Source organism: Pyrus communis, chromosome 7 (assembly GCF_041283825.1).
Source record: "Pyrus communis isolate YQ-2024b chromosome 7, ASM4128382v1, whole genome shotgun sequence".
In the NCBI taxonomy this organism is placed as follows: Eukaryota; Viridiplantae; Streptophyta; class Magnoliopsida; order Rosales; family Rosaceae; genus Pyrus; species Pyrus communis.
The window spans coordinates 22158951-22186366 of NC_142571.1; the positions used below are offsets into that span (position 1 = coordinate 22158951).

Here is a 27416-nt window from a genome sequence, read left to right on the forward strand (position 1 = left end):
CTAAATACAATAAAACATCTATTGCACTCAGATATGGTACTGTTGGACCAATGACCATTTCATCATCTTCTTTTGGATGGCATAGATCTTTCTTAATGTCCAAAGAATGAACAACCATTGGCGTGGTGAGTGGATAAGCCTTGTTCATGCAAATCGCTTTAGGATTTTTTCAATGTAAGTTGATTGATGGACCAAAATTCCATTAGCACAATGTTTGATCTGCAGACTGAGACAAGATTTTGTTTTTCCAATGTCTTTCATTTCAAATTTGCTTTTCAGATATTCAGCAGTTTTATTGAGCTCTTCAGGGGTTCCAACTAAGTTCATATCATCGACATATATTGCCACTATAACAAATCCAGAATTTGATTTCTTAATGAACACATAAGGGCATATGACATTGTTGGTATATCCTTTTTTGATCAAATACTCACTGAGACGATTATACCACATTCGTCCAGATTGTTTCAGCCCATATAATGATCGCCTTAATTTGATAGAGAGCATACCTTGTGATATGTTAGTCGTTTCAGGCAACTTAAGTCCTTTTGGGACTTTCATATATAAGTCAGTATCTAATTCTCCATATAGATACGCGATGATGACATCCATAAGTTGCATGTGTAGTTTTTTCTGAAACCACCAAACTTATTAAGAAACGGAATGTAATTGCGTCCATTACAGGAGAGTATGTCTCCCCATAATCATTTCCAAGTCTTTTTGAAAAACCTTGTGCAACAAGTCGTGCTTTATATCTTCAATCTCATTTTTCTCATTTCGCTTTTTTGTGAATACCCATTTGCAACCTATGGGATTTACACCAGGCAGGGTTTGGACTACATGTCCAAAAACACTTCGCATTTATAAGGAATTTAATTCTGCCTGGATTGCATCTTTCCACTTAGGCCAATCTTGTCTCTGTTTGCATTCATCGACATAGTGGGGCTCAATATCATCGCTTAATATGATTTCAGTGGCTACTGCGAATACGAACATGTCGTCGATGATTATTTCATTTCGATCCCATAATTCATTAGTACATGCATAAATTATGGAGATTTCTTTGCTTTCATGTACTTCTGTCTCTTCAAGGACATGTGTCTCATTAAGAAATTTTTTTTTTCAGAATCATGAATTGTGGATTTGTCATTCATTTTCTTTTCATGAATGATTTCATTTATATTCAGTTGTGCCCTCATCTTCTCTTTTTAAGGGCTGAATCTTTTGAACCTGGGGATCTACCATGCTTCAGGCTTGCATCAGATGAATCATTCGTTGCCACTTTATTGTGTCCCACAGGGACATTAATTCTTGTAGGCGCATTTGTAGCTGGTATATGTGATTTTGTCACTTCGTAGCATTATTAAATGCATCTGGCATTTGATTAGCAATACGTTGAAGATGAATGATCATTTTCACTTCATTTGCACATTGAGTGCTTTGTGGGTCAAAATGAGATAAGGTGGGTACAACCCATGTTAGCTTTTGCCGTTCTTCTGGAACGATTTTTTCTTCCCTTAACGACGGGAAGACTGTCTCATCAAAGTGACAATTCGTAAAACGAGCTGTAAACATATCACTTGTCAAGGGTTCTAAATATCTAATGATAGATGGTGAATCAAAACCCACATAAATTCTCAGTCTGCGCTGAGGCCCCATTTTAGTGAGTTGTGGCGGTACAATATACACATAAACAGCACAACCAAAAATTCGTAAATGTGAAATGTTTGGTTGATGCCCAAACATGAGTTGTACTGGGGAGTATTAGTGGTTGACTGTAGGTCTCAATGGAGCTAATGATGCAGCATGTAAGATGGCATGTCCCCATGCAAAAACTAGCAATTTTGTTTTTATGAGCATAGTATGGGCTATTAATTGAAGCTGCTTGATAAATATTTCTGCTAAACCATTTTGAGTATGGACATGAGGAACAATGTGTTCAACATCAATGCCTAGTGTCATGCAGTAATCATCAAAGGTTTGAGAGGTAAATTCATCAGCGTTATCAAGTCGGATTTACTTAATAGGGTAATTTGTGAACTGTGCTCGCAAAGTCTCGTAGAAGCAACATTTCGATTAGACAATAGGCAAACATGTGACCATCTAGGAGATGCATCAACTAAAACAATAAAATATCAAAATGGTCCACAAGGTGGTTGAATAAGCCTACAAATATCCCCTTGAATTCTTTGAAAAAATGATGGGGATTCAGCATCAATCTTTAGTTGTGATGATCTAATTATCAACTTCCCTTGATAACAAGCCTTGCAAGGGTTATCATTTAATATAGCAACATGTCTGCTCAATAATGGATGTCCATTAGAGTTGGTAATGATTTTACGCATCATGGTAGATCCTGGATGATCCAGACAATCATGCCAAAACATGTAAATTTTTGGATCAATGAACTTCTGGTTTATGACAATATGTGCTTCATTTGTCTTTATGTATGTATAGTACAATCCACTTGATAAACCATGCAACTTCTCCAATGTACGCTTCTGGGTATCATTAGAGGTAATGCATATATATTCCACATTTTTTGCACTTTTTGTTTCAATGTGGTATCCATTTAAGCGTATGTCTTTAAAACTCAACAAATTTCGGGTAGATCGAGTAGCATACAACGCATTTTGTATGGGCAATATTGTTCCATTTGGTAACATGATCTGGGCATTTCCTGAACCTTTAATTATATATGATTGGTCTGATATTGTTGTTACCTTTATTTTTGTATGCATCAAACTTGAGAAATACTTTCGATCTCAAAGTATTGTATGTCTGGTTGCGCTGTCTACAAAACAAATATCTCCGCCATTGCTCTTATTTTGAGAATAACCATAGTTTTTATTCATGCTCTCTGAGTAAGGGAATTATAGTTTAAAACAATTTATTCATAATGAAATGCCATTTTTATTGAATTGAAATGTGAGCTTTAAACTACAAATTCAGATAATAAGAGTACATCAAACAAAAATGATTCAATTGGACCGATACACTTTATTCTCTATTTCCACAATGAAATCTGAGACATCCAAGAATGTTGTGTTTAATTGCCCTGATAAATCGAACAATGAATTATGTGTATCCATTGGTTTAACCTGGTTGTGAAACTAGACACCATAATTCTTGCCTTTCTCATTCCACCGCCCTCGCCTGTGCCCACGTCCTTGTTTGTAATTATTACCATAAGAGGATGTAGTATTCACTTCAAGGGAAATAGCATTCACTTTTGGGAATGGCGTTGATCCAGTAGGTCGGGACTGATGATTTTTCATAAAGAGCTCATTGTTTTGTTCAGCCACAAGGAGCATCGACATCAGCTTGTTATACTCAAGTGATGGTCTCCCCATGAAGCTTCATCTAGGAGCTAATTTTGAACATTGCATAGTTGTACTCAACAACCGTCTTGAAATCATGGATCCATAGGTGTGTTCATTCATAACAAGCCCTTGGAAGAATCATTGTTTTCTGGTTTTTGTATCTATTTTTCAATGCCTTCCATAGGGTTAATGTATCTTCAACCGTTAGGTACTCACTCTTCAGTCCTTCATCAAGGTGGCAATGGATAAAGATCATGGTCTTTGCTCGATCTTGAGAGGATGTATTGTTTTCCTCATTGATGGTTTCTCCAAGATTCTCTGTCTCCAGATGGATCTTGGTATCCATTACCCAGGTAAGGTAGTTCTTCCCAGTAATATCTAGTGCAACAAAATCAAGTTTTGCCAAGTTCGCCATTTTCTTTTTTGAAAAAAAAATGAGATGTGTAAGAACTTGTAATAATATATATTTTGGAGGAATGTAGTGTTAGAACTTATAGTTCTTACAAATTTTTCATTTTAATATTCATGCTAAAATGATAAGCCCTTGAAACTTCAGGCTTAAGATTTACATGATTAATGATGAGGGCGATTGTACCACACCACTCTCATTGAAACAATATATCATAGGGTGGACGATTATACCGTACCACTCAAGCAGTAGGAAAATTTAAATATGCAGAGTAGGGTGGGCGATTATACCGCACCACCTAAAATTGCAGTAAAATTAAATTTGCAGTTCAAGATGGGCGATTGTACCGCACCATCTTTGATCACAGTAAAATTAACATAAATCAACACTTGGTTAGTAGTCAAGAGTTACACCAAACAAGAATAAAAAAATATAAGTAATTGTTATATTGAGAATTTGGAGCAAGCACGGTGCTAGCAGATCTTGGCGAGGGTACACCAAACAGGTGAGGCAGAGGAGGAAGAACAATAAAATCCTTGGAGGAAGCATTTTTCGACTAAGGAACTGGTTAATGTTAGAGAGTCATGCTGATAATGTGTTATAAATAGAAAAAGTTAAAGAGATAATCTTTACTAGTGACAGGAGGGAAGCGGGTGCTAAATATCACATTGTTTAGTTTCGTAACTATAACACAAAGATTGCAGGAAAAAGAGGAAGGGAGGGATGTTGATATTATTGCTTTTTACTTCTTTTCTTTGTTGTGTCTTGTAATCATACACATAGTGCTTTTTATATAGAGCCACATCCGTGACAAACCAAAAAAGTGAAGTGATTGCTCTTTTTAAAAACTTTATATAATAACAATCACACTACTATGACCTTTTTGAAATCTTCACATAATAACAAACTACTGTGGCCTTTTTGAAATCTTCACATAAGAACAAATACACTACTGTGAGCATTTTTGAAACTGATTTTATAGTAAGCACTTTTACTTATAAGATTTCTTATTGAAATATGTTGTTCTTTTGTAACCAAAAAGTATGTTGAAATGTTAATTACAATTTCAAGTCCTTAATGAAATAGAAGTGCTTTTTGAAAAAGCATCTAAGAGCTACTCCAAGAAACGCTTTTTCATGCGATATCAAATGCGTTTCAAGTCGCATAAAGGTTTGAAAGCCTTCAGAAGCAGATTGACTACGCATTTAGAGATAGTTTGGAACATATGTTGAAAGGGTATGTGTTTTTCTATTTTCGTTTTTGTTCCTAATCTTCACATCTGGATTTTAGATGAACTATTTTTATAATCCATTGTATTGATCCCATGATGTTTATTTCACATTCCAGTAGTTCAACCCATCCAAAAAAATTGTTGGCCTACGAATGTGGTTTCGATCCTTTCGGTGATGCAGTAGTCATTTCGATTTACGATTTTATCTTGTTTCACTTTTATTTATTATCCTTGATCCATAAGTACCATTTTCCTTTTCTTGGGCAGTATCTCTCAACAAGATTGATCTGTTTGGATCTTGGTCCACGATGGCCATTTTATTGATTTTGACAATCCGATCTCTCTATGAATGAAAAAAGGAGGTAGATTATCTGTCCTCCGGTTTAGATGTTTTTTCCATCTTCTTTTATTTTGTATGGTCACAGTTAAACCATGTTAACATTTTATATTGATTTTTTTTTATAGAGATAATAAGACAAAAAGAAATAAGAATATAAAATGTTGACATGGTTTAACCGTGACCGTACAAATAGAAGGAGATGGGAAGGGCACCCAAACAAGAGGGCAGAAAATCTACCTCCTACAAAAAAATTGGCGGTTCGGATCTTGCTCTTGGATTTTGTCAACTGCTTAAGTGAAGCCAAAACGAGAGGGTTTCTAAAAGGCTCCAATCCAGTGAAAATCCGCTTAAGCTAAAAGCACTAGTTTTTTGCCAGCCAGTCAACAACCAGTACATAAGATAACCCCGAAACGGGAGAAAACCCCCCCTTTCTACCTTTCTTTCTCGACTGCTGTTAAATAAATCTTTGTTTGAGTTCCCAATGACTGGTGAAACTCTCCCCGAATGAATCATATCGCTAGAAGAGAAACCGTGAACTAGAATAGAAGAGCTTGCCACACCAATGAGTAAATACATTGTAGTAGCCTCTTCAGAACTATCATCAACGATACTTATTTCGGTAGAGGCAAAATAGAGAAGTTGTTCAAAAATCACAAGTATCGAGTGTTAAATTTGTTTCACCAACTTTTGGACCCAGCAAATCAACAGTAACCCGTGACTCAGGTAAATTGATATGCATCGATGAAGTGTGGTTTTACACAGACACTACTCGTGAACAAGGAAAAGAAAAAGTTGGAGGGTTAGTCATCTTCAAAGTTCAAAATTCAAAATGTCTATGATATTAGAAGAGGTTTCAGATTCCCGACACTCACCATTTTCACCTCCGCCCAAGCCTTCAGCAACCCATCCGAGGCCGGTAATTCAAGTGAGGTCAGAAATGGTGGGTGTCGGGGGCGAGAAAATATCAACCGTAAATAGAAAATAGTGTCTTTGAAATTAGAGAAGCATTTGGCACTTCTTTCTTCAAGAGAGGGTTTTACAAGGAATATGAAAGAAACGCTGTATGTAACTTATGAGGCAAGATACAAGCAAAACTGCAATGACAGATAATTAATTTATTGTAAAGTAATTTCTTTTTCTAACATTACAATTTTAATTTTGGAAACCCGAAAATACAGCGATCAGAATCAACTGAAAAAATTTACGAGCAACACTGCACAGAGCGTGCTGAGAATCTCGTGACAGATTATTGTGACAGATGACTAACAGAAATCCCAAAAGGGAAACAGTTAATTTTCATTGATGTGTAACTATACCCTTATGCTGTGTGTGGCAGGCATACTCCTTCGCACCAGAATTAAGGCCGGAAAACTTGCCGCCATTCAATATACTAGTGAAAATTGAATGCATAAACCTACAGCGGAGACAAGCACCTGATCATAATTCTTTATACTTCGGACTGATTTGATAAAGTAATTTGTCGATCAGGAATATAGAAAGATTAATCGACAAACAAAACACAAACGTACTTACTAAACGTGTTTCCCATCATGGAACTGAGCATTTTTTGAAGATTTGAAAGTTTCCAAAAATTCCTTGGCTTTCTCTAACTCGTACTTCTGCCTAGAATTGTCCCACTTGTGTTCAGTTGCTAAAATTTCAATCACACGTGGCAATGCCTTGCTTGCCGCATCAGTGTCAAGGAAAGCAAGCCGAGATCTCCTAGCAATGAAATCAATGGCAGATTCACAGTACTCATTTCGAGCACAGTAGGCAACCTCAGCCTCTAGAAAGGGGTATCCATGGGCAAGCCTCTTCCCCAGATTTTCGTTCTAAAATTTGAAAATATGAAGTTATAAGTGAGTATCGTTATTTAAGGACACCAGAAGCATATTGTTATTTACGAGAAATCCATATATTATAACAGATTACAAGTAATACAGTAACTTTTGGAGCAAGAAAAACCAACCTGAGCAATGGCAGCAACTTGTTCAGCAAAAGTACCATATGCATGGGACAGATGCTTTGCTGCAGCAGTGTCCATCACTGCAGGAACAACTTTACCATGGCTGTTCTTCATGCGCACATATTGTTGAGCTATAACTGTAAAAGATGCAGGGTCCCATCCGTCTCCACCGACAATATGCAGCTTGGACGTCAAACATCCATTTTCTGGGGTCAGATTTCCAGACTTTATTGCTGCATTAACCGCATCTTCTGCCATGCTGAAAATTTTCTAGTCAGCAAAATATAAGTTGCCTAGTTTCAAATGGAAAACCTCTTAACTATAAACTAAATCATCTCAGCTCAACCAAATAAACCTTACCCACGGTAAGTAGTCCACTTGCCGCCCGTGATTGTTACCAAACCAGGATAATCTTCACATACAACATGATCTCTGGAGATGCTCTCAGTGCTTTTCGCAGATGGATCCGTTGCCAATGGCCGAATACCACTCCACGCGGAGAGAACGTCCGTGCGGCGTACCTATATTTTCCCAGCAATGCTTTAGTCCCAACAAGACAACTAAATAGAAAAAGAAAGAAGAAGACACCTAGATTGAGTTACAGCATTAAATGTCTTCCACTACTTTCTGCATTTGGACATCATTTATCAACCCGACTTAAAAATTCAACTAGTCAGAGAAATCCTAAAGGAGAAAGTGTTAAACTGAGGGAAATAATAGACAATCAACTGACCAAGCTGCTCATGTTGATAATTAATATCCAAATACAGATCATAAGATCACACTGAATCTACACGCAAAATTCTAGCTGACTAAATAGAAAGGAAGTAATCATTGAAAGAACATATTTTTAATTTTATAACTGCTAATGTCTATTTGACGTGTGATAAACATGGTGTTGGGTCATAAACTTGGATTAGCAATGCAGGAAAAGATGCCCCACAGGCACAGAGAATCACAGACCTTGACATTAAGGTAATCACAAATGGCATCCAGTATGAACTGAATCTCATCCTCATGTGGTTCAGGAAGAAGAGTAATAGAAGTGTTGGAATCTGTGGTGCCAGCAATTGTTCGTCCCAACCATGGAAGCATGAAAACAACACGTCCATCCTTAGTTTTAGGAACAATCAAACCCATACCCTCCGGAGAGTAATAGTCAGGAAGTACGATATGTACACCGCTGCTTGGGCATATCATTGGTTTTGCATCTTGATCTGCCATCTTCCTTAAAGAGTCACAAAATGGACCGGCAGCATTCACGACGACTTTTGCATATGTATCAAACTCTTTCCCTGGTAACTTAAGAAATTCAGTAAGAATCACAACGTTCAAAAAGGAAATTACTAAATCATCATTTTCACATTACATTAGTATATAAACCAGTTGTGGAAGTGTGCGCTCATTCTACCTGATAAGTTGTCTCGGATTCTTGCACCAATTGTCCGATTGCTAGCCTCATCCTTCAACAAAGCAACCACTTCTGCATGGTTAAGCACTGCTGCACCAGCTACGGCAGCAGTGCACGCCAATCCAACATTAAGACGTGCGTCATTCATCTGCCCATCATAATACACCACAGTGCCCTTCAAGCTTTTATTGTTACCCTTCCTGGCAAGGGTGGGGAACAACTCAACGGATTCTTGTGCCGAATAATATCTGGACACATGTAAGAGTCGTAGTCCTGCCACCAAATCGTACATTTTCAAGCCCATCCAGTAGTACACTACCTCAAACCAGTCAAAACACGGTGTCATGCATGGCAAAGCATGACAGAGGTGTGGTGCATTCTCAATAACCTGTTTACGCTCCTCAAGCGCATGGAATACCAACTTCAGCTGTCCATAGTCAAGATTAAACACGGCTTTCTCCAAGTACCGAACACCTAACATAATAAATTTTACACAAGCCGCCGGGATGGTATTAAAACTTAATGGGAAACTAAAATATTAAAAAAATAAAAGATAATGATTACTAACTCCAAACGAAAAAATTCGAACATCATATTGTGTTATACTTACAGTCCAGTATTTGAAAATTATCATAGCAACATGAACCGGCCAAATCATAGATTCAAAATTGAAAGATAACAACGAAATTTCGGATTATTCCGTCTCGATTTACTATTAAGATCAATATAGACAAAGTTAAAAAGTTGACGAAATTACAACGGCTCTGTAAATTAATCCACTCCTGTAGCTCAATTTCTCTTCAAGCACACAAATGCATTGACAGGAGGCCAAAACGACAAACAAAACAAAACGTCAACAGCAACATTAAGAACCGGAAATGACAAATTGAGAGGACAGGGAAATCCATGTAATGCAATTATGCAACACAATATATACAGAGAAGTATGAATTCTATATATATATATATATATATATATATATATACGGATACGGATACGTGTAGGATTGTACATACGCAGTACGCCTACCTCCATGAATTAGCTTGGTGGACCGCGACGACGTTCCAGAAGAGAAGTCCTCGCGCTCGACGAGGCCGACGCGGAGGCCTCTGGTGACGGCGTCAAGAGCGACGCCACTTCCGGTAGCGCCACCGCCGATGACGAGAATGTCGAGCGGGTTGGAAGCGCTCGCGCTAATCAGAGCGGCCTCCTGAGCCGCTCTAGACGGAACCACAGCGTTCGGGTCGCTGATCCTCTGGCGAACGGCGCCGAGGGAGGAGGGTCCATTGCCACGGTCGCTGGCGGAGAAGGAAGGCTGGAGGAGAAAGGCGCCGCTTGCCGCGGTGGCGACGCAGGCGGCAGCTCCGAGCCGACGCAGGCGCATGGCGGTGGCCATAAATTGAGAGAGAGAGAGAGAGTGGCGGGAGCGTGGGGTCGTAGAAAAAAGTTCTTTGCCTTGGGAATCGGTCGCGGGGATTGAGATGCAGTGAGATGCGATAGTGTCCTATGTGTTGGTTGGGGAAAAGGATCCTCACGGATTCTTTTTATGAGATCTAGAGATCTTGTAATCCTGATCGTTCATCATAAATCGTGTAATCAGTTTTCGTTAAATATTATTTATATTTAATTTTAAATTTTAAAATAATTTTTTACCGTACTATGCACGATGAACTATCATGATTACGTGATCTCTAAGATCTCCAAAAATAGAATTCGACAAATATCCTTTTCCGTTGGTTGAAACTTGATAGAGTGACATTTTCCTTCCTTTGTCATTTTTCTTATTTTTCCTTTTTTTTAATAACAGCACGCCGCTTTGTAATGTAATTTTTAGGACTTTATCAACTCTCTTTTTCCTCAACTTGAAAAATGGTAATTCTCGCTTTACTATTTCAATCATTGTGAAATTCTAACTTTCATACATTAAGGTTTTTTTTATCCTATTTTTATATCTAAAGCTTAAATTTTGTAACACTTTTATAGTTCTATTATTCTTTCTGTCAAGAGCACAATTAACTAATGACACGGCATACGGCTGAATGATGAACACCGTGGATAGCACATGGACAATGACTGGACCTCGTATGACATTTTTTAGCAAAAAATTTGAAAACTTTAGAAAACAAGGGCCTTTTTGATATCTTATTCAAATGATTTCATCATTTATCAAAACATTTATTAAGGACTTATCTTGAAAACAATTTTCTTTAAGACTCAAAAACTTATTTGGTATTAAATTTAAAATTTTTAAATCTTAAAATTTAAACTGGATAAAAGAGATCCAAAGAGAAGGAGTTGCAGAAGAGGGAGAAAGATGAGAGAGGAGAGAAAAAAAGAAAGAGAGAATTAGAGGAGAAAGAAGAGAGGATTAAAGGAGATAGAGAGAAGGAGGAGGAGAGAGAAAGAAGGAAGACGAGAGAATAAAGAGAGCCGATTGGAGAAGAGAAAGAAAAGGAGAAAGAAGGAAAAAAAAAAGGAGAAAGGAGGAAAGAAAGAAGAGAGATACATTCGAAGTGAGAGGGGAAGAGAGACAAAAGAAGGGAGTGGGCTAAGTTCTCTAAAACCTCACTTTTGATGTTTTTAGATGATAGGTTATTTTTTAAATTAGTTTTCAGAGAGCAGAGTGGCTACTTTTGAGTTTCCAAGGTAAAGTGGGATCGAAATCAAGTAAAATGACGGCTTTTGAGCTTTAGGAACAAAGTGAGATTGACATCAAATTCCATATAATGTAGCTGAAAATAAGTCTATTTTTTATTTATAGTTGCATGAGCCTAATTTTCAAGCAGAGTAAGCTCATCAAATGTACCGAAGCAATCTCAGTCCGACCCAAGGCCCAGAATAACGAGTCCAGGCCCATTATAAAGTTGCTTCAAGTAAGTTTCATCGTCTTCATCCCCGAGCAGACGAGCCGGTTCTGCAACTGCAAAAAAAAAAAAAAAAAAAAAAAAGACAGAGAGACGTTTGGACTGCCATGGCTCAGATTCCCAACTTAGACAATGCTCCGATCAATCTCACATCCCTCAGGTGCCAACTGATTACATTTAATCTCCAATTAATTTTGTATTTTCTTCATATATATATATATATATGTATATATGTATATATGATTATATTATATAATTCTTGTGTGGATATTATGGTATAACAGGGAACAGTCTCAGAGGGAGCTCGTAAACATCCTCAAGAATGTGAGCTCCAATTCCTTATTTCAATTTATTTTCCGTTGAAATTTAAATTAAAAATGTCTTGAATTTTGATTTGTTTGATTGTTCTGGAATTTGTAGATTCGAGGAAAGAAGTGTTTGGTCATTCATCAGAAGCTCAGCGGCTCTCTCTCGTCGATCATCCAGACTTCGATCCTCAAAGTAATTCTATCACATTATTTCCATAGAAATTCATGTTTTTCTGCTGAATTTTGTTTGTGATGTGATTTTTATGCTTGTTAAGCTAGAATTTAATGGGAAACTCGCATTCGAAATTTGATTTTCGATTCTTAATTTTTGGCAAAGCAGTTGTTACATTCAACTGAAATGAGTTGATTATAATGCAGGAAGCTTTTCAGGTGGAATTTAGATTGTACTTCTTGTTGTTTTACTGGTGCATGCAAACATGCAAACAGGAACATGGAATTGAGTTGCGGCATCTTTCAGCTGATCCCATTCAAACCGAGTGTTCCAAGCTTGTTTACCTTGTCCGTTCAGAGCTTACGTTGATGACATTAATTAGTTTGCATATTCATAATGATACGTCAAAAGGACTGCAGAGAGAATACTATGTTTATTTTGTCCCTCGCCGTGCAGTTGGGTGTGAGAAGGTGAGCGTGCCTTGGCTATTATGATTACTTTGTATAAGTGATGGTTTTCAATGGATGCATTGCCGGTACATTTGAAAATTGAATGATGATAAATTCCATTTTGGTTTTTCAGATCCTTGAAGAGGAAAAGGTCCATCACTTGTTGACTATAGGAGAGTATCCGTTATACATTGTTCCTTTGGACGAGGATGTTTTGTCATTTGAACTTGATCTTTCTTGCAAGGCACTGGAGAAATTTCTCATTTTATATTTTTTGGATTTATTTTAATTATTTTTTAACATCAGATGTTTAAACTTATTCTGCACTATTTGATCTATGTCTATTAACTTTCTTTTCTCTCTGCATGGTAGGAATGCCTAGTTGATGGTGATACGAGCTCTCTTTGGCATATTGCAAACGCGATTCACAAGCTTGAGGTTGTAGAAAATATGTGCACATTTTTGTTCAGTTTACTTTAGGTTTAGCTTTCTCCTTTTAATGGTATTTATGTGATTTATTTGATCATGCAAGAATGAATATATATGTATATATAAATACACACACACACACACATACACGCACTTGTATAGCATTGGAGCAAAAGAATATTATGATTGTAGTGAGAAATTGTGCTTCTAGTTACTCTAGTTAATGTTCTTTCCCTGGGTGAAAATTGTTCCTTATTTATTGTTTTGTTTTGAAGTTTTCTTTTGGGGTGATACCAAATGTGAGGGCTAAAGGCAAAGGATCAGTGCGTGTGGCTGACATTCTAAACCGTATGCAAGCTGAGGAACCGGTTAACTCACCTGATGCAATTTATGCATGACTTTAAGCTCCTTCTCTTATGAATTAATTTAAAAAATATATATAAACTGCATATTAAAATGAACACTTAGTAACCTTCCACTAATATCTTGCTTGTAACATCAGATGGTTGTGCCTGAGATAAATTCTCTCATCCTTTTAGATAGGGAGGTATACTCTCTCTCACTCTCATTCTCTAAAAGTTATTAGTTTGCCACACAACATGGCGTATTCTGGCCATTTCTTGTGGTACAAATTTGTTTGCAAGACATGCAGTAAATAACTTGAAATTCATTTAGTATGCCATTTTGTTAAGTTTACTTAAAGTTTTTATTTGGGAAAGGAATAAAAAATTGCATGGTAAAGTTATGAACCCTTCTTTATAATCATGGCATATACCATTCCTTATTCAGAAAGTTACAAACTCACATCCAGCTACTGCATATGTTGCTACAACTGTACCGTCAATTGTGGTTTTTGCTTACATTGATTATTCCTTGGATGTAGGTGGACTTGGTAACTCCCATGTGTTCTCAATTAACATATGAAGGGCTTCTTGATGAGGTAAGTCATTGTAAAAACTGGCGGAAGTATGTATTCAGTAGAAAATCAATCACATGGCATGATTATGATAAAAGCTGCATGGGTATGAGAGGTAACTAGGTATAGAAAGCGTATGTTAAAATTTTGAGTTGCTCGTGAGGTTTTTTTCATCTGGACTGTAGCATTCTGATTCGATTGGCATCCTAAGAAAGTATGCAAGTTTTGCCAGTAACTTTCTCATTTGTTTTTCATTAAATCAGTATATTATATCTACTCTGATTAATTATTTGCCTAATACCTAGATTTGTAAGTCAACTGAACCTAAGTCTTTTTTTGTATTAAACCTAAAACTTTAATGAGAAACCTTAAATTAAGGAGAATTCTTGTTTGTTTGTAATTTGAATTAGTTGCAAGCTATCCCTAATCATTTCAGTGCAGTTTCTGCATATCAACAATGGTGCTGTCGAGCTAGATGCATCTTTCATGGGGGCGGCCCAACAAGAGGGAAAGAAGATGACAGTTCCACTTAATTCAAGGTGTTTTCATTGTTTCCTTGAAAGATTTGCTAATTCAAGGGCGTCATGTCACACATATACTCATTTTAAGTCTTTTGGCACATCCATTACACTCGTTGCTCTCAAATGCCTATACCATCTTCGTCTTTTCTTTCTGTAATTGTTTTTCTTTACTCATTTTTCTTCCTATGTGCTTCCTTGGTCCTCTGTGTTTACACTTATTACTGTGTATCGTAATAATTACAGTGACAAGCTGTTTAAAGAGTTACGGGATCTCAACTTTGAAGTTGTTGGCCAGGTTGATCTATATTCACCACTTTAGACTGTTATGTTTTCTTTTCCTGAAGCTATTTCTTCTAAGTTCTTATGAAAATGAAAAATCCTTCCTAGCAGTTCCATTTCTCATTGCTACCTGCAGTATGATTGCAGATTCTACGTCAAAAAGCACAATCAATGAAGCAGGACTACACCGATGTGACTAGCAATGTAAGTGAATGTTATAAGAGCTGAATACTTGCCCTTCTGCAATCATGAGGTGATTTCGACTCAATTTTCTATTCATGAACCTGATGGTATTACCAGAATTATTTTTTTCTAATGAAGTGATAAATAATTTTGCATATAGAACCAGACAGTTTCTGAATTGAAGGACTTTGTAAAAAAACTGAACCCGTTGCCAGAAATGGCTGTAAGTAATTCTTTAAATCATTATAGGAATCCATACAGGGAGTTTTATATTCTGATTTGCTACAATTATTGCTGTAGAGGCACATAAATCTTGCTCAGCATCTGTCAACGTTTACGTCAAAGGCATCATTTCTCGGACAACTTGACATGGAACACACAATTATTGAGGGTCAAAGTTATGACATGTAAGCTGAATTTAGGCTGCTGCTGTTGAGAACTTACATGTTTAGGGGTTTTAAGCTTTCATTTTCTTTAGCCATGTAATTAAGACTGAAAGAGTTTGTGAATGCAGATGCTTTGAGCATATTGAAGAAATGATCCATAAGCAGGAGCCTCTTGTGAACGTCCTACGTGTTCTCATATTGTTTTCTATTACAAATTCTGGGTTACCCAAAAAGCATTTCCACTATTTAAGGCAAGTGCTCTTCACTCATCACACAATACGTTTCAATTTAATCCTTTTGGTTTTATATCTTATATTAAATGGTTTTTGTATTCTTGGTTTAGGAGAGAACTACTCCATAGTTATGGATTCGAGCACATGGTTACACTGAATAATGTAGAGAAAGCTGGATTGCTTAAAAAACAGGTTCATTTTTATTTTACCTTGCAAAATCATCCACTGGTTTCCTTGGATAATTTAGTAACTGGTGAATGGACTTGTTTGCACAAAAGAATAAATGTGGATTCATTGTACACGTCTGAACCTTGCAGGAGACGAAAAGCAACTGGCTGACAGTTAAACGTGCCCTGCAACTTGTAGTTGAGGACACTGACACTGCAAAGTATTTTAATTTTCTTTTTGGCAGTGTTCCCTTTTCATTGGTACTAACTTGGGAGGCAATTTTCTTATATCACAGTCCCAATGATATTTCTTATGTGTTTTCTGGATACGCACCTCTTAGCATTCGCCTCATCCAGCATGCTGTTCGATCTGGATGGTGAGCCTAATTCCTTCACTAAATTTTTTGTAGCATGTTCGTTTTCTTTCCATTTTTGTTTGTCTGTTTCTCATCTTCTTTCAGTAGATCCCATCAATTCTTCTTCACCACGAGTATATATTCTGCAAGTCATTTGCCCTTTGTTATACTCAAGCTCTTCGAAAACCACAGGAAATGATAAAGATGTACAATCTATCGTTTAAGTTTTCTAATAAGGGCCCATACAATTTAGAATAGTTTAAGACTGAGGCAAGTTCAATTTTGCTGGAGACAAATTCCAGGTAGGCACTGAAGCCGGAAATGTACTCATGCAAAGTGGACAGCTGGGTCCCTAAATTTATCATGTTAAATGTCTATATTTAATTAAATCAACGTTGGAAGTTTCTTATCTGTAGCCATGGTATAATATTCTGGGAAGTTGGTATTACAAGATGGTTTCTTGGTCTTGCCTCTTCTACATGATTTACCGGTTTCTTGGTCTTGCCTCTTCTACATGATTTACCGTCGTCCCACCAGAAATTCATTACACCAGTCTTTTACTAGATACAGGTTGGTTTTGTTCATGTTATATCGGTATCTGGGTCTCTTAGTTGAAATTTCTTTATTTTTGTAGAGCTCTTACCTCTTACTGAAACTTTGAAGTTCGGCAGTCAAGGATCAGAACTTCTATTTCAAATAAGGCTTGCACATAAAAAAAAGACTTTCATAGGACTCAAATTAAAGTCTTGTGGCTTTTTATGATTAATTTAAGGCTCATTATTCTTTTCCCCTTTTCCTCTTCGTATTGCTTTGGTTTTGGCGGAATTTTCATTGTTGTAAATTTTCATGATCTCGATATTTGTTTAATTTGCTCTAAAACATGCAACTTTTTTACTTTCAGGCGTCCTATAATCTATTGAAGAGATTCTGAGGCTTTTACCTGGACCACATTCAGAAATAAAGAGAGTTAGTACATTTCTTGAGTTATTTGTTCTTATTTTATCTTTGTGTGTGTATGTTGGATTACATGTTAAGCTGACTTTTTCCGTTGTAACAATTTTGCAGGGCAGATTCTCAGGCAGCCATCGTTAGACACTTTGCAGGGGCATTCGTCCAATGTAGACAAGTATGTCCCAACTGTTCCTATTTTATAAGATTCTGCTCTCAGTACCGTCTTGATTTGTTGTTTGCTAATGCTGCATGTATACTTCATTGTAACATTTCTTAATATATCCCAGGGTGTCTGATGGAAGGCGTTCTCTAGTACTTGTTGTCTTCGTTGGAGGTGCAACGTTTGCGGAGATCTCTGCTCTTCGATTTCTCAGTGCTCAGGTATGTTGATTGTTTTGCACATATGAAATCTACGACATTTCTTTAGGTTATGCGATTTGGTAGGTGGATGGGTTGGATCACATTTGTACAACTGTTTTTGTTCACGTGTCGGGGTTGATTGTCCCAAATTTTCTCTCCTTTTCTCTCATCTGTTGCCTGCTTGATGTCCTAATTCCTGAATCTATGGTAATTTGGATCTTGTAGGAAGGGATGGCATATGATTTGATAATTGGGACCACGAAAATCGCCACCGGCCGTAGCTTGATTGAAACATTTGTGGGAAGTTAGATTGACGTGTAAAATTTTGTAGATCAAATAAAATTTTGTAAATTTTTATTGAAAGACCCGCTCTGCGATTCCTCTTAGGGCTCATTTGTGCTTTTAAAATGGCTGAAAGCGTTTTTAGAGAAAATGTTTTTAGGTTCCCAAAGCACTTTAAGTGTTTTTTTCAGGATTTACTTGCATTTTTACTAAGAATTGGTTCCAAAATTTTTTTCACCAAAAGCGTTTTCAATTATTTTAAAAGTACATCCAAACGAGCTCTTGATCAACGGGAAGTGATTCGAACTTAAAACTTTTTCCGACAGCATGGGAAGATAGATTCTGTGAGGCGAAGAGCTATTCCTGTTACTAATAAAATGTATTTATATTCTCAACTTGTGTTCTTCCTGCTGTTTCTCTAATACATTTAACTATTCACTCAAAGAAAGATAATGGATTTCTGTTTAAATAATAGATGAATAATGTTTGAGAAGCATGAAACATGCAAGTTTACAAGCCTACCGTTTTTGACCTGAAAAAAGAGCATATATAAAATAAAGCAAGAGAGACTGTGTCGCATCCGAATTTTTTATCCAAACGTTGCGAGTGCATAAAACGGGGAATTCTAGAGGTTAAAATGAAACCGCGAAAATCGCTATCTGAAACAGAATACCCGGTCTACTGTATTTGGAAAAGCCGGCCATATTGAATGGTAGAAAAATCAAGAATTTTCCCGCCTTCTTGTTTATTAATTAAATTTTATGGTAACTCTCCAATAATAAACAACTTTGAACACTTGATATGTTGATATTGGATATTCAGTGCTTAAAATGTTTAAAATTTTTTCGATATTTTTGTCTAAATATTCAAAAATAAAAAACCTATATAAAGAAGGGGTTCAAATGCAAACTTCATCCTATATCGATGAAATATAGAAAAATCAATATCAATGATATTTATTCATTCACTACAGAAATTTTGCTAGAATTCATTGCATACTTCGAACTTTTGAATTATTTTTGAGAAATTTTTCTCTAATTTCAACTAAATCTGAATGAGCTGATATACCTACCCCATTGCAAATTTCCACAACTTTTGGCAACTGATATCGATACATGCATCGATATATCCATAAATTTACATATTGATATTTCAAACATTGCGTATATTACAGTAGAACTACACTTTCTTCATCCTACTAGCATTGTTGGGGAATAAAATCATCGTCGACGCGTTGAAGCAGCTCTAAAACACTTACAGCTTTTCTCTTGGCCCTCTCAGTGCCATTTTCCGACAATTCCTTCATTGCCTCTTCCGCACCGAGTTCCCTTGCTAGTTTCAACTGCTGCAAATCACCTGTGCATAACGACCATAACACAGCAGCAGCATTCTCCCGGTTGCGTGGGAAACCTGTTCTTATAAATTCCACTAAAACTGGGATTGGCTCAGCTTGACCAATTGCTGCCTTCCCTTCTTGGTGGCTAGCCAGAATGGCCAGGATCGCTAGCGCTTCATCCACCATCCCGCTTCCCGCATCCTCGAGCAATCTCATCAGTGGGGCCACAATACCTGCCCTTACAGCCCTGGCCTTGTTTCCCTGATAGATTGAAAGATTAAAAATAGCGGTAGCTGCATCCTTTTTCCCTCTCGGTGTCCCCTCGCACAGCAATTTTATAAGGGCTGGGATAGCTCCAGCAGCTCCAATTGCCACCTTGTTTTCATCTACAACAGACAAACTGAAAAGGGTTGCAGCTGCATTTTCTCTAGCCTCCATGCTGCCATTTTTCAAAACATCTACTATATCGGGTATAGCTCCAGCATTTACAATCCCTCCCTTGTTGCTCTCATTTATCGAGAGGTTGAGAAGTGCTGTAACGGCATGCTCTTGGGTCCGAGAATCAGCAGACGACAAGAGCTCAACAAGGAGAGGAATGGCTCCTGCCTCAGCAATACACACTCTATTATCTCCATTCCTCTTTGCCAGCAAGCGGAGTTCACCAGCAGCTGCTCTTTGTTCTTCCGAGTTCCCCTTTGCTAGTTTTTCTAACAAGGAAGCAATAGAAGCACGATCACAGTCTGAAATACTGCTTCCTGCTTTTCTGTTTTTACCATTCCCTTGCTTTTTGGGTAGCTCAACACCATTGCTTTCACACCACAAAGCAATTAGACTCTTCAAAACATAGTTTGGTGTTATGGCTGTGTGCAACAATGTCTGCTGTGTTTTGGGACAAGTTTTGTGTCCTGCATTCAACCACTTCTGAATACATGATCTTTCGTATGTCTGCAAAAATAGGTGAAATCATTAACCACGAGAACAATAGAGAAACTGACAAAGCGGTACATTGTTAAAGACGTTCAAGGACGTACCTGTCCAGTAGAGACAATCACAGGATCCTTCATCAATTCTAGTGATATTGGACACCGGAAATCATCTGGGATGACAGGAGATCTGTGCTTGACCGTGCTCTTGTCATGTTCTGAGTTGTCGACTTCTGGGTTTTCCATAAGCACTAGGTCCTTTAGCTTCTTAAGCAGAGATTGCATCTTTTCAAAGTGGTCCCCTAGATCTCCGTCACTTGCGATAACCCATTCATGGAAAGCAAGTGACTCTTTCTTTAAATCATTGATGGTTCTGAGGTAAAGCTTCTCTGAAAGTCTTTTTATTACTGCAGGGTCAAGATCTGTGTCTCTTACTGCTACAGCTAAATCCATCTCTAGTTGTGAGTCAAGGCAGTCCTTTTTTTCTTTCGCTCTTTTGAATTGAGCATGCACTAGTTCAATCTGAAAGAAATTACACGGGATACTTCTTGTTAAATACTTTGAAAGTGAAAAAATCCATAATTTGACACTATTTTATGCGTTTTATAATTTGTTGCTCGCAAAGAGAACGAGCTTTCTCTCTCATTGTTGCATAGTTGCAGCATTAAAAAAAGCGCAAAGAGAGAAAAGACAAACTATGGGTCATTTTCTGCTCAAACTCTTCTTCAAATGCAAATGTGGAATGCGGGTTGTAAATGTACCTGTTCGCAAACTTCCTCTGACATGTCAAATTTCTCGTAAGGAATTTTACTCAATGCTGCTTCAATTTTTACCGTCATTTGGTGAAACTTATCAATGATCTCGTCCCTCTGCAAAGCCTGTTACATAAGAAAACACTGTCTACCTTTAAAACCCTGACTAGCAATTAGCATACATCTTGGTAAATAAAACATTTATTGATGTTCATATTCTGTTGCTTCCCAGTGTGCGTGTAAAGTACATGCTCATATCTAGTGCTATTACACCAGAGTTCAAGTGTGCATGTAAAGGACATCTACCCGTCTTGGAGGATGTCAATCTCACTTTCTATATGTTAAATAATAATCGGAAGAAATGAAAGCACGAACTGACGGTGAAAACGTAAACACTAGTACTACACTTGATCATTATATTCAGTTCAAATTCAGGATATCACAGTAGAATGCGAGAAGATGCAACCTATTGTTCCAAAACCTCCTTCGTATGAAAGCACTACATTCTAAGAAGTCGAGTTACTCAGTCCTTACAAAATTAAGAAAAAAAAAAAAAAAAAAAAAAGGGTATCACTGCAACTTAATTAAGCTGGCAATAAACTATTAAAACTGTTAAATAACAATAATGCAGCGTTAACTTGTACATTGCATAGATGAGAAATTTTCTAAGTCAACAAACATGGAGGTCAAAATAACACGCAGAGGTCCTTAATTGGCTATTTAATTAAAATAGTCTCTGAGATTGGCAACTCCTCATTTTGGTCCCTGACAATGAAAATCGATAAAAATGGTCCCTAAGTTTGTCCACCGTAAATCATTTTGGTGCTTCCGTGAAAAATGTGTCAATATCCTTGGTTTCTTGGTGTATTTTACATGATTGAGTAGAGTTGTCTACTTATTAGATCAGCTACACAGCATAACTAAGTAGGGCTAATTCCTGTTTGTTGCTAATTAAGGGGGTGTAGTCAAACAAAGATTTTAAAGGATTTTAAAAGTGATAGATTTGATAGGATTTAAGAGGATTAAGGACTCTTACAAAATTCATATGGATTTTTAAAGAATTTGAATGGATTGTGGTGCATTGTGGTGGAAGGATTTGAAATCCTAGGGTGTGAGGTTGGATTCTTTTTAGTTTTGGTTATATATACTTTTGGCTCTCAAATCCCACAAAATCCACAACTTATTGAAATCCTCCAAAATCTTAATTTTTTGAATACACTTGGATTTGGATGGATTTTAAAATCGTTTAAAATCTTTTAATTGACTACACCTAGATTTTAAAGGATTTTTAAATCCTTTAATTGACTACACCTAGATTTGAATGGATTTCAAAATCCTTTAAATCTTTTAATTGACTACGCTAGGATTTTAAAGTCCTCTCGGATCCTAGTTTGACTACATCCCCTAAGGAACAAAACATTTTCATTGCAGTATTATGCTCCTTCCATCAGAAAACAAAAAGGACAGAACCTGAGCAATATATATTCGATCGACAATTTTCCGAATCCTTTTCGAACTAAAACCACATTCGCAACTACCATGTTTTCCTTAACTTACTCTCTACCTTGGCTAAGAATTGTGTTTCCTGCAAACTGGGAATTTCAAAATACCTTAGAATTCCTAGCTACATCAAATGCTACAAAACCCAAAACTTTAATTTTTTCTCTCCACTTTCCTTCGTTTTCTCAGCAACCAAACAGAAAACAGAAAATTGAAAAACACAAACAAAACAAAGCAAGTACCTGATAAAGCTTGCTCCCTTGGTTGACCGACTTGATGAGCTGCTTTGCCGAATTCAAAGCCTCCCCCAGCGACTCCAGAGCTACAACTTCTTCTTCTCCCAGCTGTTTATAGCCATCCCTCAATTCCTCGAACAGAGGACTCAAAAGCTTGACTCTCCGCACGAAGTTGCCGTACATCTTCCTGAACGCGTTTCGGCACTCGGGCAACTCGGAAATCGCCTTCACCGACTCGGCGAGTTGACTCACTACTGACCCGCTCGTATCTTCTCCCGTTGGACCCATGTGGGGTTGAGAGCTGAATTGTACTGGGAGGAGCTGGAGCTGGAGGTTTTAGGGGAGACGAAGAAGGCCCAGATGAGCAAACTGAAGGATTGGGATTGGGATGGCGGTGTGAAGAAAGAAAGGGGCAAAATTGGAATGTAAAAGTAAACGCGATGGATGGTGCTGGTGCTGGAAGAAGAAGGTGGTTGTTGTGGATATATATGGTAACGCCAAAGGTCGGAGTTTGGTCTATTTTTCAACTCTTGTGAACCACGAATTAAATATTAATAAAAGTTATTATGTTTAACTTATTATGTGATTTAATTTAAATATCTCATTTTTTACTGTAAATAATATCGTTATACTAAAACAATTTCTCAATCGTGCATAGCTTGGTATGTGCTCGTTTTCTAATAACTCAGAGTCTAAATATATGAATAGTTCCTTTTGTAGTTTGAGTCTTCTAAATCTCTTCCTTATGGAGTAATTTAGGTTAATATCGACTTGTCAAAAAATAAAAAAGGTGTTCATCAACTATAAGATATACGCAAATATTTTACTAATCGATAACAACTAAAAGTTATCATATCTGTATGCCTTAAAAGTTGAGACATTCTTCCACTAGGTAGAAATCTTGCTTAAAGAACAACTAATGTGATTGAACTATGGAGTCATGGTAAGTTAGGAAGTCATTGCTTAATCCTTGTATGGGGTTAGGTGTTACGGTCAGATGACATCACTTATGACCAAATTTTTGTTGCCTTGCGACGGAACTGCCCTTTACATTGCATTGCAAAAGAACTAATCAAAGCAGATGCATTTAAGTAAAATAAATATTTGTGACGATAAATGAAAATAATGAAACTTCTTGACGTTGACTTAAGAATTGTAAGGGTATGTTTGGACGAGAAACTTTCAAATTCTAAAATATTTAAATAAAATGAAGAAGAAATAAATTGTATAAAGTTAGGGAAAATGAATTTAAAAAATACATCGCATGAACGGTACAAAGGTATATAAAAGGCATGTAAATTACTTCTTTCAAGTCGTCATTTTAGATCTCTCTTATCTGATTTTTTGTAATTCATTTCTTCGTTGCAACACCTTAATCTTTGAAATTTGAAAATTTCTCACTTGCCCATTTTCCAGTATGTCAAAGTAGGATTGAAATTTGATCTGGTCATATATTAATATTTTGTTTTTCTTTTTGTCGGCCCGCCGACTTGTAAATATGAATTTAATAACTTGCATCCATCAAAAAGGGGTATTTTTGACCTTTAACAAGTAACTTGGCCAAGTCCTCCCAATTGTGCTAGTTTTCATTCCCGCCCGTAAATTAGCCAGACGGTTAGCTAGCTGTGCTCCGCTTCAACTTAAGCCAAAAACTCGTCTCTTTTTTCTTCATTTAGAGAAAATTTTTATTGTGCTAGAAATATTACTTTATATATTAAGTGTTATAATATAAGTGGTTAAAATTTTTAATTAAGTATCCAACTACTTGTATTATGAAGTTTGATATATCGGACCATGTTTTCGATACACTAAAAAATCTCTCCTCTGTATGAATCTAAATTTTACCATGCTCTTCCAATCTTGCATTGATGTTTATTTTATGGCTTAAACAATGTGAGTTATTGATGGAAATTGAAGGTGACATTAATCCATCATGAGTTGTTTGATAGAGAGAGAGAAATTGAATGAATGTGATTTTTTATCAGCTTTAATAAGCAACTAATCTTGAATGCTTTGTATGTTATTATGATCCCTTTGGGGGGATATTATCTTAATTTCGTAGTCTAATCAAAATAAGTGACTAAGTCGACATTAGAGGTTGACATGCGATAAGGTTTACGAGTTATGAAGGGTGGAGTTTGTGGGTTTCAAATTTTCAATAGCTTCAAACGCTTTATGAGTTTGGTAACACTAAAAGTTGAATTGATGTCATTTGTAAAATAAAATTGTAACTTGTGGAATCTTTCTTCAATGATATTTGTGCGTAGTTTGTAGAAAATGAATGGCTGAGATTGATAATAAAAGATTTAATATTGGTGGAAATTAAATCTAACATCTAAAACACCAACATTGAGTGCTGAGTAGCTTTGAAGTTGCACCCCAATATTTGAGCATATTGTATACTGTTTTTTTAATATTTTTTAGTGGTATTCTCCTTCACTTGTAAATGAGAGGTCTTAGGTTCGATTCTTACCAAAGGAAAATTCGAATCACATTATTGTTAACCCATTATGAGGTTAAGCCCACCTCCCCCTCTTAGTGTAGATAATATCGTTTGTTCAAAAAAAAAAAAAAACATATTATATACTTTTACTCATGAAGGAAAAGAAGAATATAAAAAAAAAAAAAAAAAAAAAAAATTAAAAAAGGGGACCAGCTGATGGTTTCACCACGACATACCTCCCTTTCGGGAGTTGGAAGACTTATAAAGGCATTTAAGCTTCCCTGGCCACCATCTTGCGATTTACGAGCACCAATAATCGAACTCTAAGATGTGTCGTGTGAAATACAGGTCTGAAATTCATTCTAAACCATTCAGCCACCCATGGTGGTTGAAAACAAGGGAAAATGATCATCTCCGAATCCTCTTTGTGGGATTCGGGATTAATCAATCATAGTCGCTCATCGTATATTGTATGGTTAGAAATCATTTAAAATTTAAAATTGAATATAAATAGTACCAAACAAAAACTGATCGTACGATATACGATAAACGAACATGATTACAAAATTTTCTGGATCTCCACAAAAAAAATCCGACGATGATCCTTTTTCGAAAACAAGAGTCTCCTGGCTATTACTTTTTATTTTGATTAGCCAATTTTTGACAGGAGCCAAATAACAACCCGGCTAGCTAAGCTTAGCCAGCAATGAAGAAGCCACCAGGTCAGTCAACTACGCGTTCCAAAGAACAGGTTCCAGCCGGCGCCTAATAACGAAGCGCAATGTGTCGCGATCATGCCGACGTGGAATGGACACACCAATCCGCGGCCTGAATATTTAGTAAGGTAGGGACCCACGACCCTCGTTTTCTATTTTTCTATTGGGCAGATGAAGAATGTCAATCACTGGATATCGGCAGGTCCCTGTCATGCTTCCGATTCGATCTGGACCGTACACGCTCTTTTCTTTTCAGGTTGAAAGGAATAATTAAACCAAATAATTGTACATCCAACTTTAATTAATTACTCTATTGAAATTAGCCTAAACTAACTTTTGACTTGTAAAATAATTAATCATCACCGAGAGATCAAACTTTAGTCCGGGACATCTGATAAAATTGGAACGATAAGTAAATTTATATTCATATCATGTTTAACATAAAAGTTAATTTTTAGTTATGTTGAAAATCCCAAATTGGAGATTTGACAAAACAAATTATAATTTAAGTAGAAATGGTTTCATCTTCTAATTACACTGATGTCTTTTATAATAAAATCTCACACTTGTTGAGATACATGTAATTAAGTTGGGAACAATATCATTGTTGAATCATTCGACCCATCTATTTGAAACTTAAACAAGTTATTGTGCCATGCTTGTGTCATTAGCACGAGAGATCACAATTTTTTCTCCTGCTATTGGGCCTCATAATGAAAACTAATGTATGTCGTTTGTATTAGAATAGGTCGTGTTCCCCTAAGGTCACAAGAGACCTGATAGCACAACGATTTTGATCACTAGATAAGATTTGATGTTATCCTTATCTCACAATAATTGAAATCTGATCGTTAATTAATTCTTCAAGATAATTAATTTTCAAATCTATGAGATAACTCTAATTGAATTTCGTTCTTCCTCAATACAAAAGCCGGGCCATAGAAGTGCTTGAGGTTAATTGAAGAATTTAACTTTGATGACATGTGTTTGAGTTTAAGAAATTAACTTGTATTTCGAACGGTCAGTTAGTACTATAGTTTAGTGATATTTCTTTCACTTGTAAGTAAGAGGTTTAGGTTCGATTCTGGCGTAAAGTCGAATTTGAATCACATTATTGCGTATATATTTTAAGGTTTTTTCGTCAAAATAGTTATTGAGATTAGCATAATTCTTTATTTTGGTCTTTGATAATGAAAATCGATGTAGTGGTCTCTGAGTTTGGCCACTCTAAATCATTTTGATATTTCCTCAAAAATGCCATATCTTAATGCTTGACGGGAAACAACTCGCAGATCTCCTCAACTGTCTTCACCTTAATCAAATCTGCAACCTTTTGAAACATAAGATCCTGCAATTCCTTCACGCATAGAAAGTTTGCGGTGCATAACAGATTAATGACAACGTTGGCTTGGACACTTCCTCAACAAATTCAGCCTCCCAATCTTTGATTAGTTGTTGTGTGCTTGTTGTGCTTTTAGTAACACCATGATAAGAAGCATTATGCTTAATCTTCCACCGCTCTTATCATCATGACTAGGGTTTTGGAATTGACCTCTGGCAATGGTATCACATGGTTGACACCGATGACGTCAACTAGGGATTTTATCGGTTCCGACAGCGCTACCACATATAGCTTCTTCTACTTCGAGTATTTCGTTATTCAAGCTCCTCAATTTCACAACCCTACTCTTTGACACCGACATCATGGCGTTTGGCCATTGAAGTACAACGTTAGAGAAGAGAACTATTGTGTTACGAAATGATTATCGAGCATACTGTAATCTTGTGTTTTGGTTATTTAAAGAAATAAGTAAATAGAAGGCAATTGAGGGATGATTGATAACCCTAACCAAATACTATATAGTATTAGCATAAGTTCTGTGCAAACAAACCGAAGTGGTCGAAACCATGCAACTAGGGCTTCAAACTTTCAACTAAAACCTAACAGATAGGAAACCCTAGCTAGCCTAGTGT

The 27416-nt window shown here is 36.7% G+C and overlaps 4 protein-coding genes across 18 annotated transcripts; 2 read left to right on the top strand and 2 right to left on the bottom strand.

Moving 5' to 3' along the window:
- Positions 1–5056: 5056 nt before the first annotated feature.
- Positions 5057–6707, top strand: LOC148695896 (NADH:ubiquinone/plastoquinone oxidoreductase, chain 3 protein). Its single transcript, XM_088697423.1, is given in 3 exon segments — positions 5057–5141; positions 5144–5344; positions 6640–6707. Coding segments are annotated over 3 exon segments (354 nt in total).
- Positions 6387–10265, bottom strand: LOC137735132 (glycerol-3-phosphate dehydrogenase SDP6, mitochondrial). 4 transcript variants are annotated; one of them, XM_068474513.2, is made up of 7 exons: positions 9710–10265; positions 8681–9154; positions 8233–8564; positions 7630–7790; positions 7273–7528; positions 6837–7135; positions 6387–6717 (listed from the first exon to the last, which is right to left on the bottom strand). In XM_068474513.2, coding segments are annotated over exons 1-7 (1890 nt in total). In that variant the 5' UTR covers positions 10077–10265; the 3' UTR covers positions 6387–6716. The 4 variants fall into 4 exon arrangements, with proteins under 4 accessions (XP_068330614.1, XP_068330615.1, XP_088552682.1 ...); XM_068474514.2 differs by having other exon boundaries at positions 6833–7135; positions 9710–10197; XM_088696556.1 differs by having other exon boundaries at positions 6567–6736; positions 9710–10197.
- Positions 10266–11565: 1300 nt separating this feature from the next.
- Positions 11566–17931, top strand: LOC137735496 (vacuolar protein-sorting-associated protein 33 homolog). 12 transcript variants are annotated; one of them, XM_088696564.1, is made up of 23 exons: positions 11566–11704; positions 11829–11868; positions 11965–12045; positions 12231–12494; positions 12607–12717; positions 12846–12911; positions 13178–13294; positions 13405–13449; positions 13786–13842; positions 14260–14357; positions 14583–14634; positions 14766–14822; positions 14962–15024; positions 15102–15208; positions 15316–15438; positions 15531–15612; positions 15738–15808; positions 15884–15964; positions 16360–16513; positions 16845–16909; positions 17009–17069; positions 17182–17275; positions 17480–17931. In XM_088696564.1, the coding sequence occupies exons 1-19, from the start codon at positions 11652–11654 to the stop codon at positions 16424–16426; spliced, it is 1635 nt and encodes a 544-aa protein (XP_088552690.1). In that variant the 5' UTR covers positions 11566–11651; the 3' UTR covers positions 16427–16513; positions 16845–16909; positions 17009–17069; positions 17182–17275; positions 17480–17931. The 12 variants fall into 12 exon arrangements, with proteins under 12 accessions (XP_088552690.1, XP_088552687.1, XP_088552685.1 ...); XM_088696557.1 differs by having other exon boundaries at positions 11567–11704; positions 15738–15964; XM_088696565.1 differs by lacking the exon at positions 16360–16513 and having other exon boundaries at positions 11567–11704.
- A 537-nt stretch (positions 17932–18468) lies between these two features.
- On the bottom strand, positions 18469–22813 carry LOC137735497 (U-box domain-containing protein 14). The gene is made up of 4 exons (XM_068474929.2): positions 22290–22813; positions 20557–20673; positions 19904–20317; positions 18469–19817 (listed from the first exon to the last, which is right to left on the bottom strand). The coding sequence occupies exons 1-4, from the start codon at positions 22569–22571 to the stop codon at positions 18735–18737; spliced, it is 1896 nt and encodes a 631-aa protein (XP_068331030.2). The 5' UTR covers positions 22572–22813; the 3' UTR covers positions 18469–18734.
- Between the last annotated feature and the right edge of the window lie 4603 nt (positions 22814–27416).